Below are 19,398 nucleotides of genomic sequence, written 5' to 3'. Positions count from 1 at the left end.
TCCAGTGAAAAACAATAATATAGTATTTCATTTGATGCCAGGCAGAATGCACAATTTTTGCACTTGCAACTCCTGTTGAGGTCTCAGCTGCTGCCTGAGTTTCATCTCATTTATGTGGCATGCCCCGCCTGCCCCTGCTCCTGCTGCTGCAGTCCGTGCTCATAACTCAATCCCACGACTAGCTGCAGGAAGAGTTTTGGACGCCACTCCGAAACCCTTTGAGCTTTGAACTTGCTGCTGAAGTTGCATTGACAACATTTCAGCCTGCCTGCTGTCTGCCCTCTGCTGCATGTTGCAAATGGCAAGCTTAAGAGCTGCTGAATTCGAGTTGCAGCTGCAACATGGCAGCTCCAGCTGCAGCTGCCACTGCTCGAGTGCCAAATGAAAAGCTCTACTTGGGTTTTGCAATCAGTGGAAAGCACCCAAAGACGGCAGCGCATGCAATCGCTGCTGGCTTGTGGCATGACATTTGCCTACCGCACATGCAACTTATCTAGAGGAACTCCATATCTTTCTAGTTTCTAATTTTTTTGTTTTTTGGGTTTCCATGTCACAAGCTCCACACAACTCGCAACTGTTGTCTCCAACTCAATTTGCCCCTTTCTCACTGATGATGCGCAATTTCGCGTGGGATTTGTGACCGAGAGACAAGTGAAACTAATTCGAGACGAGCCAGAGAAACTGAGAAACTGAGAAACTGGCGACAAAGTCAAACTCTTAAATTGTGTCAAATGTCGTTCAATTAAGTTCGCGCTTGCACAATGATAAGCGCCTGGGATCGGTAGCTACCTCGTCATAACAATAGACAGCACCCCCCCCCCCTCCTCCCCCTCGGGCTAGAGGTGTCAAATGTGGGGCGGCTCTTCAGTTGGATTGATAGCCCCATAGACAGGGCTGCGGCTGGTTGCCTGCCGCCAGCTTTTAATCAAGCACGTAAATAAAGTTAAAGTTGATACCATGTAGCCAAGCACAAATAGCGCACCGCAGCTCGATTGCCTTCCGGCGCCGGCATCAAATCAATGGGGCAAACTCACCTACAAAGGGCTGCAGGGGGGGGGGGGGGGCCCGGCCCAACAAAAGCGACCAAATGACAACATCAACAACGACAGCACATGTGCCCGCTATCCGCACACACAGAGAGAACCTTTTCTTTTTTTTATTTTTAAGCCCAACTAAAGTTATTTCCCTGTTAGGGCTTATAGACAATGTGACCATGGAGCACATACGCAAATATGTGACTAGGCATGACGAATACTTAATCAGCTTCAACAGCTAAGAAGAGACTTTAATTTAAGACAAAATCAGGCACTTTCTAATATAAATGAGGTAATGTGACCATGGAGGACAGCTGTTAGCTGTTGAATGTTGAGGAAATGAGGAAATCTAGAGTTAGACTAATTTTGAAATGCATAAGAATGAGTCTAAGTAAAATAGTCAGACCTCTAACTAACTAATGAAAAAGTCAAAATGTGACCATGGAGGACAGCTGTTAGCTGTTGCATGTTAAGGAAATGTGCCAAAGTTGGGCTTATTTTTTTATATAAATTAAAGTCTAAATAGAACTGTCAGACTTCTAACTTATTCATAAAATGTGACCATGGAGAACATGTGCAATTTGTGGTTGATAAAATGTTAAGCTGATGAAGTTTTTGACTGGATTCAGCATGTCATATTTTCATAGATTTATATGTAGAAGCTGTTTTCCTATTGTAAGTAAACAGATAATGTAACCATGGATTATTTGTGGGATATGTAAATGTAAAAAAAGTATGCGAATGAGACGAAAAATTGAAAAATTAATTCTAATAAAAGCAAGTAACATGTCACATAGTATGCAAACGAGTTCTAAGCTAAAATATATTATTCATAAAGATCTTTGGTAAATGTTTGAACCCAAACCTTCGTCTTCCTTCGCTCTTTGACCCTACCAGCAAGTGTAGACATTGCGAAATGTGTAAAACTCCTCTTAACTTAGTTTTCACAAATATTGCTGAAAATAGCTTAAGGTCGATCGGGTGGTAAAAAAAAATTGCATTTAATCATATTCCGCGAATTTTCCACACTCGCATGTGGAATTTGCCAATACCCGATCTTATCGTGCACTTACCTTACTAAAGGTACATACATAAATAAATAGTTTCCTAAGGCATCTGTTCTAAATTTTAGGCCTAGAATTTCCTACAAAATATATTTTAAATATTTATATATATTTTGTATACACCTGTGCAATCAAGTTTCAGCAAAGTCCAAAAGACAGCCAGAAATACTTATCCCTTATTTTTTCAGTGTATATCTTAGCATATGTCGTCGCCTCCCTCTAGTTAGTATGTAGTACGAACATGTGCTTCAAGAGTATAAATATATTTGTAGCTTTTGCCCAGCGGCAGCAACAATAAAAATTGCTGGTTCCATGTAACATTTGATTAGGTTGTGACGCAGGAGGAGGAGAAGGAGGAGCAGAAGGAGGAGGAGGAGGAGGAGGCGCATGAATGCCGCTTGCCAGTTACCTTCTGGCCTGGGCAAAATGTAACAACAATGGGGGAAAAGTTTCAACGGGGCATTAGGTTGGTGGAGTGCACTTTGAGGGAAGGGGCGGTTCGCTTGACGATTAGATATTGAAGTTAACTTGGCTCGGAGATTACTTGCATAACCGCAAACGCACAGCTCGTATCGTTAGTTTGGTTAATATACGACAATGTTTACTGTACCAGCAACAACAACGACAACGAGAAGAAGAAGAAGAAGCCTGGCAAAACTGGAAGTTTGACTGCATCTCAAGTGCAGCGATGTGTGTGAGTCGCAGAGCACCAAAGAAATCGCACAATTGCTGCTCGTCTTCTTCTTCTTCTTGTTGTTGTTGTTGTTGTGGTAGTTTCTTAGTTGCCCGGTCAGAGGTGAAAACTTGAGTTTATTACGCAACTGCTGCATATATCCACAATGTTGCACAAAAGTTGCGCAAGCTCTAATATCGTAAAGTTTCGAATTGGTCGAGAGTTACCTGAAAACTAAGCCAACTGTCCTTAAAGTTTCGACTTTTACTTAAAAGAAAAACAAAGTAATTAAGAAGATATTTTGACTAAATGGATGTTTATATGAAATTCAATTTGTTGATTAAAAGAGAAAAGTTTAGGCAAAATAAGTAAAAACGGGAAAGTAAGGATATCTTCTGCTTGTCGAAAATTTAATACTTTCTTTACTACTTACTATAATATCTATGAAAAGAAAATATTTTCTCCATGAAAGAACCTACTTTTCGGCGGATCTTTCCTTTAGCAGATATATGAATATATATACATTTATATTGGTACGATACGTCCGGTTTCGACAAGTTTCAAGACTCTGGCTTTAAAACTGAGAGAATAGTTCGCATAGAAACAAACAGACGGACGGGAGGACATGGATATATCAAATCGGCTGTTGATGCTGATCTAGAACATATATAGTTTATGGGGTCGGAGATGTCTCCTTCACATTTCATGACGGAATGACTATACCCTTTATAAGAATTAAAAAATGTTATATCAAAATGGTATGAATATCTAAAAAGGATTCCTTAGGAACTTCCAATTATTAAAAGTCACATTTCGTGTCATTATAAAAATGTCTAAATATGTTAAATTAACACTCCCAGAATCGTTCAAGATAGATCTTAATACCTATATGAATTCCAATTTAAATGCCTTAAATTTTGTTATCAATTGTCTTTCGTCGAGGCTATGAAAGTTGATGATAATCTGGAGACAGGATTTCCGTTTAATGTCAGCTCTTTTGCGATGAAAGCAAAAATAACCGAATTCAAGCCAAAGTCAATCTGCATACACATGTTTATGAGAGGCAGGCAACGTGCTGCCAAAATCTGTGTGCCCCAAAGCACCGAGCTACCCCCCCCCCCCCCTCGCCACCCTCCCATCTAAAATGTACGCTGTGAGACACAGAAGCAACAATAACAGCGACAACAGCAAAGACAACAACAATGTAAAACATACACACATCCGCTTATCGCGATAAATCAAAGCCACGAGTGCTGTTAATTTTCCAAGAAAATCTCAATGTGCCAGGGGTTGTGGAGGGGGAGGGAGGGAGGGAGGCAGGCATTACTGTGGCTCCCAAAATGGAAGGTCTGCCCAAAAGCGTGTGTGCGTGTGTGCGTGTGTCTCTGTGTGTGTGTGTGTGCCTGTACATAAAAACAAGTTGAATTTATGTTTTCACGGCAAAAATTATCTTAAAGCGCGTACGAAGCAAACGAAGTCTCAGCGAGATTCTCATGTTGTGGCAAGTTTTCTGATTCTAATTAAAAGCAACAGCAAGTGAAGTTGTTAGCACCGAGCCAACCGAGAGTCCAACTCATGCGGAAAATTATCAACTCTGTGGGGAGATCTAAGTGCTCGAATACAACCATCAAACATTAACATCTAAACAGCTTCTGCTTGGCTTCGCGACCAAAAGATGTCGCTGCAAATGCCTTCATTTTTGCAGGAAAAGCAAGTCAGAGCGCTTTGTGCGGGACTGAACGACTAGAAGATGCCCTCAACTTAGAGACAAGCTGCCTTTACAAGAATTTCAGCTTTCTTCTAAGCACAATGCGTGGGAAATGCGTTCCTACTTAGCTCCGGTATTTGTTATCCGATTATAGTACAACTTTCAGGGATTAAATATGACACCCAATTGTTTGTGAATTCCAAAGAGGAAGGGTCTAGCTTTCAGATGAGATTCTTTGCTATTTCGGAGGAAGGGGCAACTACTATATGTAAATCTGCATACCAAAGTTGCTGTACCTAGCTCATATAAGTTTCATATAAGTTACCTAGCTCATATAAGTTTCGATTGATGCTTAAAAATTTTAAAAATCATCAATATCAAACGATATTTGAAATTGGAAAAGATATTCCTTGCATAATAAGCTACTTAATAATTTAGCCATGGAAGAGTATACCAATTTATTTATATTTACACATTTTATCAAAATAGCTTATAATTTAAGGCAACCAGAGCATAAGAATTAAGTCCGAGAATGTCTCCATCAAGTTGTTACATATTTGTAGACTTAATTATAATACCCAGTAGTTGCTAGGGCTTAACAAAATTAGATGGGGGAAAGGAATTAAATTGTGCACATTTCCGTGCAACGGAAATTGCCCAAGTTTGTCACATGAAAGACCATATAAGAATAAAAACCATAACCACAACAACAATAGCAACAACAACAACAACAACAACAACAATAACAATAACAACAACAACAACACCAATAACAGCAACATGGTGCATGCCATTTTGGGATTTTAATATTTTTGGCAAACGAAAAAAAAAATGAAATTCACGAGTTTTCGTTGGGGGCGTGAATTTGTAACTCTGTTCAAAATTGAAATTCATAATTTGCACATTTCTGGGGCATGCTATGGGCAAACATACACAGGTGTAAATTATGTTTATTAATTTATGCGCTACAACAACCAACAACAACAACAACCAACAACAACAACATTAGCACCAATTGCTTTATTGGCCATCTGGAAATACAATTGAATTTGCGGCAGCATTAGCTGGCATTATGCAAAGTCCGCGATTCGCTGTGCGTGCTAATTTAATTAATTTAAATGCATAATTAATTATCATTATAATCGCATTTAAACTTTGGCACGCCTCCCCCTCACCCCCTCTCCACTCCCCTCTGGCACGGCCAATGCATAATTTAAATGAAAGTTTCGCACATTTGGCAACAGTTTCTGAATTTATGACGCGAGTAAATCACAATTTGTAACAATTTATTGCATTACGCTTCATAATTGCGCTGATTTGGCATAAATATATATTTTAAAAAGTACAGTTGCGCCCCGGTCACATAACCTCAATCGAAGTGTGCCTGGAGTCCTGCCAAATAGGTCACATATATTAATTTTCGGTTGGGAATGTTGGGCAGCCAAAAAGAATGCAAATCCAAACAGCAGCTCATCACAACTATCGCTAACATTTCGCCCTATTATCTTCCAAGGCGAAAGATAATTTTGGGGATACATAAAGGCGTTACGCCTAGGTAGGTGTATCGCCTAGTTAATAAGAACAGGTATCGCCTGGAAGATATATTATATTTAAGATTAACTAATAATAATGTTTTCAATATTAAGGTATCAGTTTCAATGATGAGTAATGAATGAGAATAATTATCGCCTGGCAGATACATTTGCGACTTTCAAACATTTTTCGTTAATACTTAACAGCATTAATAATTTGACAGCAATTCTGCTGGTAGATGACAATAGATAACAATAATAATATTGATAATATTTAAGTGTACCCTGAAGACGTTTCTGCTGTCGGATGAGAAAAAGTATCGCCTTGCAGATACATTTGCGATTTTAGATAGTAAATATGACTAAAAAGCTTGCTCTACTTTTTCCTTTTGACAATAATATTCAGACCAAAAATATTTTTATGTACAACTTTTTTTGTCAATTATTAATTAATTTCACACAAACATAAATTATTCGTTATATAAAAAATTAGTTTTTCAGCGCTTTAATCCTGCACACACACACGTAAAGTAAATGTACATGTATTTTACTTTGCCTGCTAATTACTTTTGTGCAGTAATTTCTGGTTGTTCTTGGTTTTAACTGCTTAATTCGCATTGTTTTTTTTTTGTATGGATGTGCATTGTAAATAAATGTAATTGAAGTGTTCTTTTGCGGACTGTTGGCTGAATTCAACGCACTGTTTAAGCGCCTCGGGGAATGCAAGGCAGAAGCACACATACTATATACATAAATTAATTAAAAGTCGGAAGCAGATATAAATATACACATAAATATAAATAAGTAAACATACACACACACACACACACACACAATCATGCAGGCGAGTGTTGCGACAATAATTAAAGCAACTGTGCGCAGACACCGGCAACAGCAACAGCAGCAACAATTGTGACAAGCACAACAACAACATCGAGAACCAGGCCAACAAACAAAACAAACAGCATAAACAAAGCAAACAGCAAAACAGCTGCACGCACAACGCCGAACATCAGCAGCAGCAAAAGCAGCAGCAGCATCAAAAGAAGCAGCCGCGTCATCTTTTGCCGCATGTTGCACGTTGCACGTTGCAGCGACAATTACACATATATGTGTATGCAACGCCGCACACAAATTGAAAAAGTCAACCCCACAGCCGGCAAACGAGCTAACTAACCAGCGAAGTTAACCGGGAATCAAGAAATCCAATGCAACAACAGAGCCAGTGCATGACGTAAATACACTTAGAGAAAATTTATTGTATTAGAAAAACATGACGATGATGAAAGAGAAAAGTTATTGTATGCACGAATGATGGGGTTTACTACATAGATACAGTTAGCGAAAAGTATGATGGGGCTTACTACATAAATACACTGAGAGAAAAGTTATTGTATGCATGAATGATGGGGTTTACTACATAGATACACTTAGCGAAAAGTTATTGTATGCATAATGATAGGGTTTACTACATTGATACACTAATCGAAAAGTATGATGGGGTTTGCTACATTACACTGCTACAATACACTTAGAGAAATTTTATTGTAGGCATGAATGATGGGGTTTACTACATAGATACACTTAGAGAAAAGTTATTGTATAGCAAATGCATGAGGACGATGGGAGTTATAGTATAGCAAATGCATGAGGATGATGGGAGTTACAAAACAAATACACTTGGAGAAAAGTTATTGTATTACAAATGAACGACGATGATGGGGTTAGTTATGTATATAAATACACTTAGAGAACAATTATTAATTTATATGTATAGATTTTATATATTAAAGTATACCAGTTTTGTTTCCAATTTCAAGTATTTATATTTTATTTCTGAAAATTCCTAAGTAATTTATGAAATTTGATATCAAAATTAGACTATAGAGTAAAAAGCAGTCCTGAAATAAGTGGACTATACTTATTGGAGAGCAAAAAGCAGCCATGATATGAGTATAGAATATATCTTACTTATTATAAGACATTTTACACTTAAAATGAGTATGATTTGCTCTCAAAAGAAAGCTCACAGTTTTTTGGTTGTTTCTTGGATTGAATATTGTAAAAAAGTCTTTTGTCTTTGGAAATTTTTAAATTGGACTTAGATTTCCTCAAAAAAGAATCTTGTGTTTATTTGAAGTGTTCTTATTTATGTATTTTAATTAAATTCTTTAACCAATATTTCTTGCTTTAATTTAGAAATTTAATTTAATTATATTAATTTTATTTTGAATGGAAATTTCCATTTCAGTTTCGATCATTATTATCAAACATTTTTCATTTTATTTGAAATTTCTAAAATTAGTTCGGCTAGTTTTTGCCTAAATTTGATTTAAGTACGAAATGCTCTTGATTTCTTCGAGTGTATATGTTGTTGCATACATATTATATTTAAGTAGGAGCACAATAACAACAACGACAACAACAATTGTCCCTCACAATTTGTCATTCTGTTTGTCTGCTTAGCATTTACACACCAAGATCATCATGATAAAAATACACACAGAATTTAATTGTTAAACAAATACAAAAATGAAAAAAGAGTGTATATAAGTATATAATATGGGTTGTATGTGTGTATGTGTGTAAAGAACGGTTGACGCTTATTTATTTTTATTACTGTGTCGCCCTGAGGTCGCGTGGGTCGACGCTTGGGCGCTCTTGAAGTCCGGAGCACAGTTAAGTGTCGAATTAACAGAAGTGGTAAAATGAATATGCAGAAAATATGCTCAGAGTTCCCAGTTAAGACGACTTCAAGTTGAGTGGGAACCAAAAAGAATATACTTATATTTATGCAGTTGGTGTGGAGCGATTATCGTGTTCGTGTTTAATAATTGTAACTCGTGCGTGTCCATGTTAAGCAAATAAACACGAAGAGAGAAGTAGTACAAGCTTAGACTGATTCGAAATAAATATTATTTCTATATTTTGAATGTAATTTTAAAAGTGAACGATAAAAATTGTAAAAAAGAATTCTTTGCAAGAATAGCTTTTAACAAAACTAAAAAAACTTAAAGCAAACTTAACAAACATCTATAAAATAAATCTCATCTAAAATTGTAGTGCTTCAACACTTTTTAAAAACATTATTTTGCTTCGTTGTAATAAAAAGTACAATTTGTTTATTTTCAAGTCAAATCCCATAGAAACCGCATACAGTTGCCACAAAAATTATTCGCACACCTTTAAATCTTAAGTTTAATGCACAAGCGCCAAGTTCTCCAGTTGAAATGACTTTTCAGCCGAACATAAACAAAAGCTGAGTTCTTGGCTCATTAAGTTCGCATAAAATACTTGGAAAAGTGAATAGAACTCATTTGTAAAGCTTAAGAGGGACAGAGATTTCAGCTAGGTGCCGCCTCTTTATAATGACATAATATTTCTTCAGATTTCACAAGTTAGACAACTGCTTAAAATTTCATGTGCAGAGAAATTTTTATAGAAAACCCGCACGTTATTAATCTCTTTTATTATATAATATTGAATTCGCTTTGTCTACTGATTGTTGGCTTGAAAAAGTTTTCAAAAGTTTGCACAACTTTTGTCCAACAATATTTAACAACAACAACATCTATTGTTGTAAAAATATGAAGAAGCAGAAGAACAACAAGCTGCCAGACAAAAGTCATATGTCAATTGGTTAATTAAAAGATACGTCGCTGATAACCTTTTATGTCAGATCGTGTAGTTTTTTGTCGTTACATTTTTTGTGCACCCTGTAGCTATTGAGAATGGGCATGATGGTTTAGAGCGAACGTATGTCACAGGCATAGGTAAGGTTCTACGACTCTCTCTGATGAACAGCTGAAGCAATGTCAATCTCTCTCTTCGTATAAACGAGTCGATATTCACAGAATCGATGAGTATCGATAGGGTTGTATATCTCTGTGTTAATAGGAGCATGTGATACCAGAGACCATATCAGCTAGAATCTTATAGTTCTCCTATGGCATTCACATTTTAAGGTACATAAATCTTTTAATATATTATATTGCCTTGCCTCAATGAAATTGATAAATATCGATTGATTTATTTGAGCATATCTCGACGCTTTTAAGAGGTAGATAGTCCTAATTTAATAAATAGACGCTTGTATAGCACACACTCTGTAATTTATCACATTTATGATAGCTGCAAAATGAGGTATAGGGTATTTCCCAGTCGAGCACACACTCCTCTAAAGCACTCTAACTTGCTTGTTTTTGTATCTTTCTCTTTTGTCGCTTGTTGTTTTTACCAAATGCAGTTCAAGTTTTCATTGAATTTATTTTTTTTTTTTGCCTAAGTTATGCCAAAAGTTCAATAACAAACTGCTGGAATGAACTTTTACAAATTGTTATTCAATAACAAACTATTTGTAACGAACTTGTCTACAACCCAAAAAAAAAACCAAGTATCTTAAAATAACACTTGATATTTAATAAAGCAAACTCATTAGCAATACAAATCGTAATAACTTTCAACATTTTCTTTCTCTTTCCTCTTTGCAGTTGGAATTTGTTTGCAGAGCAAAGCTTAAATCTTAAATTATGGTAAGTAAATACGCTGCTAATTGGGGTTCTCTTTCAGCGCGTTTTTCACATGGCAATTATGCGCCAAAAAAATGGAGGAAAGAAAAAATTAAATTTACATAAAAAATTAGCAAACACTTAAGTAATTTTTCCATGTCAAATGTCGCCAAGAGAGAAATATGTCCTAACTTATGCCACTTCCTCTCTCTCGCCTCCTCTCACTATCTGTGTCTCTCTCTCATTTAAATGAAATTCTTATGCGCTCGCATATTTCACGCCGCGTCGGCTGCTTTGTAGCGCGCACTTTAAGCTTAACAAGTGGGCTGACAGGGAGTTCGGTGGGGGGGAGGTCCTGGCATTTTGACCACTTAATATGCAATGTGTTATATTTAAATGTAATCGGGACAATGCCAGGGCATCGCTTTATTTTGTACGCCCTCGGCTCTAGGGGGCCTGGGCAAATCTACGAGGAAATCTTGCAGCGAATCTGCCAAGCAATTTATATTCGGTGCCTCGACATGTGGCAACTGGGTCAGTGCATGTGAAGAGCTCTGTTCCTCGTCTTCTTCTTCTTCTTGTTGTTGTAACTGAAAACTCACGTATTCGGTGTGCTCTTTAAATTGTTATGCGCTGTTCGCAAAGTGCTAAGGGGGTATATTGGTTGTGTGTAATGCTCGAATTTCAATTGGATTTATCGATTTATCAATTTAATCGAAATCGATAAATATTTTGCAGACCAAGTATAATTCAATATCGGAAGCGATAAATATCGAGGCAGAAGCCTCCTTTTATTTGAGTTAACTTGAGAGATTTTAAATTATCGATAACCCCCAATTTCATAGAAATCGATAATGATCGATTTGGTTATTTTTGAGCTTTACTTAGCGATTATAAGAACATTACACAGCTCAATCATTTATATATCTAGAGTTAAACAATCTTAAATACTGACAGAAAGCAGATAAGTTTTATTTGTATAATATTATATAACTATATTATATATGCATATACATAGTTCAGAAAGTTTGGAATTCCGTAATCCTTGGAACTCTTTTCGTCTGTTTTAATCATCAGAATATTGCGTAGTCGTTTAATTTCGCCAGCCACCTGTTCATCTGCGTCTTCTTTTGGCTTAAAGCGTTTCAATAAGTCGAGTCAGGCCTTGTCCATGGAGGCGTATACGCAATTAATAATTCGGTTGCCATTAGAAGCAAGGCACACAATTTCCGGCTCATTACAAGCAGCTCGCTGCCCGCTGCTTCTATGTTCGAAGTTCAAAGTCTGTCCTCTGATTCTGGTCACCCACAGAGCTCAATTAATTTGATGTCTCGGTCATAAGACTTGGAATGGGTTGACGGCGATTGCTTAGCCTGGTTGTTAATTTTGCAAAATGCTTTACACTGATTGCAATTGCTTTTCGTACTGGTATCTCTTCCTCTGGCAGCTTGATAAATGAGTTCATAATGCGGCCTAATTGTGGCCTCGTTAATGGCCAACTAAGTGAGATGTTCGAAACTTTGCCTTGGTTGGTTTTTGGGGGGGTCGAGGGGCTGCTGTGTCTATGCGACTTTTCCAGATTTCCATTTCGGTGCCAATGAGACAATGCCGCATGTCATGTGTATTGGCAATAAAGCAAATCAAATTTAATGATAAGCTCATGTGCTTGAACATGTCTTTTACGCCTGATGAGTTTTTCCCACAGATACAGCAACAACAACACGAACAACAAACACATGGAATGTCTAATTTAACGCCGTTGCGTATACGCAGCGTGTGCGCGTCACAAGGACCAAGGACCTTTGGCTTTGTGCACGTTGCTAACGAGGCGAAATGAACAGACAACAAGTCAAAGTGTTCTAAATCTAGAGTGCCCGACTAGTCGATACCCTGCACCCAACTTCGAGCTGCCTTGCTTCTTCTTCCCCCCCCCACAATATGAAAAATGTGTTCTTCAATGACTTTGATGTTTATTTGTCCTTTAATACATAAATACTTACATAGCAATTTGGGCGTATCTATCTCTTACGACTTACAAGTTATACATAGAAAATCTCAAAATCGATATATATCGATATGGTAAAAAGTTAATGACATATGTATATTGAAAATTAGCTTCCGAGTTCGACGTCTTCTTCGTCGTCCTTATCAAGAATATAAATATATATACTTTATTGAGTCGCAGACGTCTTCTCCCACCTGTAACATACATTCGCCCAAAACTATATGCTCTCTTCTACGTATTCGCATTGGTTACAGGGTATAATATCAAGAACAACGCAATTTCAGGTCATTATTTACTGATTTTATTTATGGCATATTTTTAGGTGCTCACAGCTAGCAACACAATACCCAAATAAAGTGTTGGAAAAGTATACAAAAATATATATATAGAGAGAAGAAAATACGTCACGTGTTGCATAAATTAAATTTGTTTTGAACTTTTAAGATAATTGCTTTGTGTTAAAATTGCACGCGCTTTTAATTGAACTTTGAGACCGCCCTTGGAGCTTATGAACGGCGCCGGCAGATGTGAGACCTCGACTGTAGCACTCGCATCCAATTCCAGATGATAGTTCTGCAGCAGCTTAACAAGCGCCAGCTTAATGACCATTTTGGCAAAGTTTTGTGCTGCGGAAACGTAAAACGAATGAGGGGAAAACACAGCTTAATTTTGTTCACCTTTAAAAATACCTTTCTTCTCGCCACTTACCCGCACATTGTGCACCGCCGATGCCGAAGCCCACGAAGGCCGAACGTCGCTGTCCGATATCCTGGCTCTTGTCATGCAGAAAACGCAGTGGTTTATATTTCAGTGGCTCTCCAAAGTATTTGCCATCTCGTTGTATGGCCAGCAGTGGCACCATCAGCGTTTTGCCCTCCCCAATGCTGAATTTGGTGCCGGGCAAAGTGTAGGACTTGCGACAAATGCGTTCTATAATGGGCACTGGCGGATACTTGCGAAGGGTTTCTGTGGAGCAGAACAATGGGATATTTAGTTGGGATTGATGAAGGTTACTCAAATTGAGATGGCAACCACAATAAAGCCTAAGGGACGTTATGTAAGTGGTAAAGGGTTAAAGGTAACCTCAGAGTATGCTACGTTAGGCGTGAAGTTAATCTAAAGTGGTGGGAGGAGGCTAAATCACGCTTTTCTAAAATGACCTACGATTGTCTAAGTTAGACCCGAGTGTAGGATAAATAATTTGCAATAAGCTCAGTCGATTTAAGCGAAAAGCGTCAGACTCGAACTCTCGAGTTCAAATAGACGATTCATCAAACCCGAACTCTTTAACTGAAGTTCGAACTGCTCGAGTTGCAACATGTTCGAGAGTTGTGATGAAGCGTAAGTACGCTATGCAAGGAATGGGATGAATCAAAAGTACGTTTTTCATGCAGTACGATTATTTATAAATAGAATGAAGTTAAAGTACTTTTGACTGGGATAAGACTTAAGGAGTACAATGATTAAACGTAAGCTATATTGTATGATAAAGCCAAAGTAAATTTACTTTAATATGCTCACCTTTCAGACACATTTCCATATATTTGAGCTCCTCCAATTGCTCAAACGTCAGCTGACCATCCACAAAGTTGAGCTCCTTAATCTCAGTTTGCAGCTTCTCCACAATCAGCGGCTGCTGCGCGATCTCGTAGAGCGTCATCGTTATGGTCGAAGCAATGCTGTCCAAGGCGGAGTGCAGCAGATCCTCAGCTACCTTGGCCAGGCGTTTCACAGACATCAGCTTGTCCTCTTCTGTAGCTGAAAAAGACGTAAGCTATGCTATAGGGTAGACAGAGAGAGAGAGAGAGAGAGGGCAACTTACCGAATGCATGATCGACCTGCCACTTGTCGCTGGCGAGATCGTTGCCATTGCGAAACTTGACCAGCAGCTGGAGCATGTCCTTGCGCATGATGCCGCTCTGCTCGCGCAGCTCCACATTCTGCTTGATGAGGTCCTTGAGGCGACTACTTAGCCTCGAGTCTTGTGGCGTGCCTCTCAAAGTGCTAGGCATGGAATCTGTTTATTACGGAATAAGTGAGACGCTGCACGGATACTTACAAGGACTGCAGCATGCCGTATTGCGAGGGATGCTGCACATAGCTGTTGAGTATGTGATCCGTTTGCTCAAAGTTGTTCACATCCAGGCCGTAGACCAGATTGCCCATCATGTTCACAGCATAGCTGGGAGAGGTTTCAAGAAGTTTAGTTTTGAGTTGGACTTGATTTGTCCCTGTTACTCACATTCGCAGCAGCCGCTGCAGATCCAGCTCCACATTGCCCTGCTGCTCCCTGTCCAGCAAATGTTGCATCATGTGCTGGGCCACGTGCTGGGCATTGTTGAACATCGGCGACAAACGCCTCGAGCTGAACATGGGCGACAGCTTCTCCAGCAAATTGAAGCGCCGATAGCCCTTCACATAATCCCATTTGCATTCACTGAAATGTCCATTCGATTGCTGCAATATGTTGCCGGCCAGCTCCGGATTACGCACCAGCAACACGGGCCTAAAGAAGCAATAGATGCCGTGCAGACGATCGCGTCCCTGATGGTAGGCCTCACATATGGCCTCCACGTGCCGGAACTCGCGGCGATAGAACTGCTTCAAATAGCGCCAGGAGAATGCGGTCGTCTCGCCTGGGAAGCCCTTGCGCCGCCAGTAGCTATAGATGTGCCGAACATATAGATAGATCAGCGAGTAGACGAGTATCGGCAGCAGCAGCCACATGTTGAGGCACAAGCAGACGTTGATGGACTGACTGAGTGCGCGTATCCCAGATAATTATGACAGGTTGCCTGTGGCACAATCCGAAAGTCACGTCTCAGTCTCAGTCTCTCGGCTCGGCTCGATCGTCCGCTCTGCTCTGCTCTGCTCCTCGGGGCAACAAGTCAGCTCTGTCTGACCAAAAATATCAAAAATTTGTGAGAGCAGAACAAAAAAAAAATCTGAAAAGAAACCAACTGCTATCGCCCTTCCAGTTCTCTCCCTCTCTCTCTCTCTCCCTCAATCCCTCTTTATATCTCTCTGCATCTTCCGCTCTCTCACTCTCTCGCAGCCAGGCGGCTGATAATGAGCTCTGTCTCTGCCCGCGTCCTGATAGTAATTTATACAGCAGCAGCTGTACCAGGCGCCTCTGCTTCTTGCTATTATCAGTGCCCAGTATCAGTTTGAACAGTTTTTTGTTTACATATCTCCCTCTCGCTCCGGCGCACTGCAGCAGCAGCCTCCATAGTGATAAGCTGTATATAATTATTTCATCATTTATGTATACACTTTCTATAGCAACTAACACTCGGTATTAGTTGTACTACATACCTCAAAAAACTGGATCTGGCGTGTTCTGCCTGTATTATGTCTAAAGTGGCAGGGTTTTTTTTTGCCTTTTTCGATCAGGGCTAACTGGAAACTGACCTTGGTGCGAAAATTGTCTGTGATCCCGAGCAGCGTTTAATGTCAACTGTCTGAGACAATGTCTGGATGGGGAGGCACTCAAAACTAAGCTACATATAATTGATTGCACTGCTGATAAATAAAACAATAACTACAATAAAACAGCTGTACAGCACATCGAAGATTAAATGCCCTTGCAGCCAAATCGCGGCATATTTCAATATATTTGTTATATATTTGTTCGATTGGAAACTGAAAACAAGAAGGAACCTCTATATGCCGTGACTTGCAGATGTGCTAGGAGTGAAGCTCACAGTTGCTGAGTGTACTCAAAAGAGAAATTTTTGTTCATAAAATAAATATATTTTGGCACCAATTCTCTCTTCCGATATTAATATAATTGTGCGCATATATATAAGTATAAAAAAAAAATAGTAAAAACCAAGATAAGTAAAGATATTTTGATAAAGAAAAAGATTTTTATCAAGAAGAACTAAAAAACCTTCCAACGATCAAGCCAAGGCCAGCTCAAAAGAGTATAAGCTATATCTATATCTTAAGTGCCTTTTAAATTTGATAGAAACAAACTAAAGTGCCTTAGAATAAGACTTAGGAAGTACTTTGTGAAGTATAATCTAATGTTAACATACTCAAATTTATCAGCGATTTTAAAAGTAAGCTCTTCTGCTTTTACCTGCTTGCGGTCTGCTCTTCGAGGGGAATTTGGATGTTACAAAATTTCCACAATTTCCAGCCAATTCCCATGTCTGTTGCTCTATCAACAAAATTTCCCCTGAATACCCAAGTAGATCCTAACAAATATTTAGATTTAGATTTCTTGTCGCTCGTTTAGGTACTGGCAAAATTCACAACCCAATTTTACTGCAGGTACATTTTTTGCACTTCTAGGTAGACAGTAAATGATTTTCCACATTTGCGAGCGGAAAAACTTACCGCACAGCCGACTCTTTAGATTAGAACTAAATATCTTTTTATCTGAAAAGACGCAAACAAGAAAGTTTTGAATACAATGTGCTCGACTAACAAATGCCCTGTATTGCAGACAGTACACTAAAATAGTATACTGAGATTAATATTTTTATATCTAAACTTATCTTATGTGACGTATATTGATAAGTCATCTATACAATTCTTGAAAATCGTATAGTTAAGCGTACTGTATAGCCTACAATATAGACTTGCCTGTTCATGTTGATTTTAAATAGGAATACATTGAAAAGTAAGTGTGATTGCACTTTTGTTCTACCCTTCATATAGGGTATTGACAGCTATTAACCCAAAGTTCAACTTAAATAAACATTTATGGTTGCATATATTTACATTTCATTTACTTAAATAAGAAATATAATAAATAATATAAGCTAAATGTATAAAATAAATATATAACTAAAATAGTTTCCATAAAAGTTGTCTATAAATTGAGATTAAAACATGTTAAAAGTTTTTTTTTAACTAGAGCAAATATTTATTTTTTATAAAGTTAAGTTTTTATACACCAGAACTCTTTGCTGTCAATTCATTTATTTAAATCAATTAATAAATAAATACAATAATGAATACTTTTATATAAAGATATATATTCTCGCTTTTATTTTAAGGATCTCAGACCAACTTTAACGGCTCAGCCCACGTGCTTTTCCTCAGTTTCTATTCCCGCACATTTGTCTATTTAATGTTCTGTGTTGTTGTGTTTCTCTTAATTGGCAGCCAAAGGCGCAAAAACATTTAATCACAATCCAGTTAGCAATTACGTCCACTTCAAATTGGTAATGCACTCGAATTGATGCCAAAATTGTTGCTTTTAGAGCGTTAATTAAATGTTTGTGCGCCAAGTGAAGCATCTGAAGAGCAGCTCAGCTTTGGTTGCCAACTAATATGTTCATTATGGCCTTTGGTATTCAGATTTGTGAGTTAAGTGCAAGTCAATAGACGAGTCACTTAATATTTATCTATTTGATTCGTGAGTGCAAATAAATCACAAAAAGCTAGACAATTCACGTAGTTGTTCATCACGAATTTCTTGATCTGTGACTCAGCTTCTTGTTTTCTTTTTTTTTTTTTGAGCTCATCATGATTTTCTGAGCTTAAATACAAATTATCATAAGTATCTTTAAGGTGTCAACTGAAAAAAACAAACAATTTTATTTATAAAAATTTATATTTTAATCATTGCATCCGCATTTTAGCTATATTGGTAAAAAATTACTGATAAATATTCTTATATATGACTTCATCAGCTTTTAAATTAGAATTATTTTTTACGATTTTGTATGAACTTCTATTGTTCTGCCTTCAGTTTCATCGTTGGACTTTAGTTCTGCATAAATGTTGGGTTTTTCACTATGTGAAAAGTTTCTTTATATATTAGTATAATGGAAACTTTGTCATCATCACCGACCGACTGCCGACATTATAAGGTATACAACCTCGTGATCAGCATTAATATCTGAAAAGATATACGTAAATACGAAAAAGAAGTGACATACTTAATAGTAGAGCTATAGCCTTGGGCTCTGGTATTGAGACATATTTGGCTTTCATATTTATTTCCCTGAAAATTTCATTTCGATAGGACAATAAATACCCATGGGAAAGAAGAATCACAATCCTACTTTTCTGTTCCGTTTCTTTGTAACTGGAAAAGGACTTTTTCTCTAATATTTAACCGTGCACAAGTTGAGTTATTACGCGTATCATATTACCCAACAATTAGACGACAACAATTGCAATCAGCTCAAGTGTCAACTGCAATTTGAATTTGAAGCTAACCAACTGTGGAACAAGGCAATTCCTGTTCCACGAAGGGAAGTAGTTAATCACGCCCATTGCATGTGCAGCTACAAAAATGCAAATTGTGTGTGCGAAAATAAGCTAAAAAGAAGAGAGAAAAAATAGCTAAACAAAAAACATGCTAAAAATGCAATGCAACACGTCAGCAACAACCGGAGGCAATTTTCCACAGCACTGAGTTATTGAGCTCAGCCGGCAGCAGGCGACGGCGGCGGCGGGGCACCCTTTGCCACTTGTTGAGCTGCTACATAATTGTGGCAGCCAGTGGGAATTTGATTTAAATACAAGCTAAGTAGAGCAGGTAACATGGCCAATATCAAAAGTTATGTGCCACTGCATTTGCCACAATAAACCCAAGCAGGTGCAACAGCTGCAACAGTTGCAGCTGCATTGGGTTGAAGGGTGTCAAGAACTTGGCACAGTGTCTAGACGGCGTGTGGCGGCCAAATCGATTTGGCCAGGCCACAAAATGGCCATTCAGCAATTGAATTGAGTTGACCAGCTTTATGCAAGCCATTTGGCAGCACTCTTTTTGGCCAGCGTCTCAATTTATGGCCAAGAGACGCAGCTGCTGCTGCCGCACAGCTTGTTGCTGTGGCTCATCCACTCAGCCATTTGCCCACTCATCGCCTCCTTATGGTGCCCTGCCGCTCCTCCCCTCTTCTCTCTCGGT

At 38.3% G+C, this 19,398-nt stretch overlaps 1 protein-coding gene and 1 long non-coding RNA gene across 3 annotated transcripts in view; one reads left to right on the top strand and one right to left on the bottom strand.

Annotated features, from left to right (window-relative positions):
• LOC135434030 (uncharacterized) overlaps positions 1-10,543 on the top strand; it is a 47,047-nt gene extending 36,504 nt beyond the window's left edge. The window contains exon 3 of the long non-coding RNA XR_010437169.1: positions 10,502-10,543. This is a non-coding gene — a long non-coding RNA (uncharacterized LOC135434030). The remainder of the gene's footprint in view (positions 1-10,501) is intronic.
• A 2,265-nt stretch (positions 10,544-12,808) lies between these two features.
• On the bottom strand, positions 12,809-15,411 carry LOC135433988 (probable cytochrome P450 310a1). 2 transcript variants are annotated; one of them, XM_064690311.1, is made up of 6 exons: positions 14,767-15,411; positions 14,584-14,706; positions 14,347-14,528; positions 14,046-14,276; positions 13,233-13,490; positions 12,809-13,150 (listed from the first exon to the last, which is right to left on the bottom strand). In XM_064690311.1, exons 1-6 carry the CDS (start codon positions 15,249-15,251, stop codon positions 12,945-12,947), a joined length of 1,485 nt encoding a protein of 494 aa, XP_064546381.1. In that variant the 5' UTR covers positions 15,252-15,411; the 3' UTR covers positions 12,809-12,944. The 2 variants fall into 2 exon arrangements, with proteins under 2 accessions (XP_064546381.1, XP_064546380.1); XM_064690310.1 differs by having other exon boundaries at positions 12,811-13,150; positions 14,046-14,282; positions 14,767-15,410.
• Positions 15,412-19,398: the final 3,987 nt, after the last annotated feature.

This window comes from Drosophila montana, unplaced genomic scaffold (assembly GCF_035044405.1).
Source record: "Drosophila montana isolate Dmon_TW-CO22-7 unplaced genomic scaffold, ASM3504440v1 contig_3257_1, whole genome shotgun sequence".
In the NCBI taxonomy this organism is placed as follows: domain Eukaryota; kingdom Metazoa; phylum Arthropoda; class Insecta; order Diptera; family Drosophilidae; genus Drosophila; species Drosophila montana.
The sequence above is the reverse complement of the archived record's forward strand: the minus strand, read 5'-3'. Positions and strand labels throughout refer to the sequence as shown.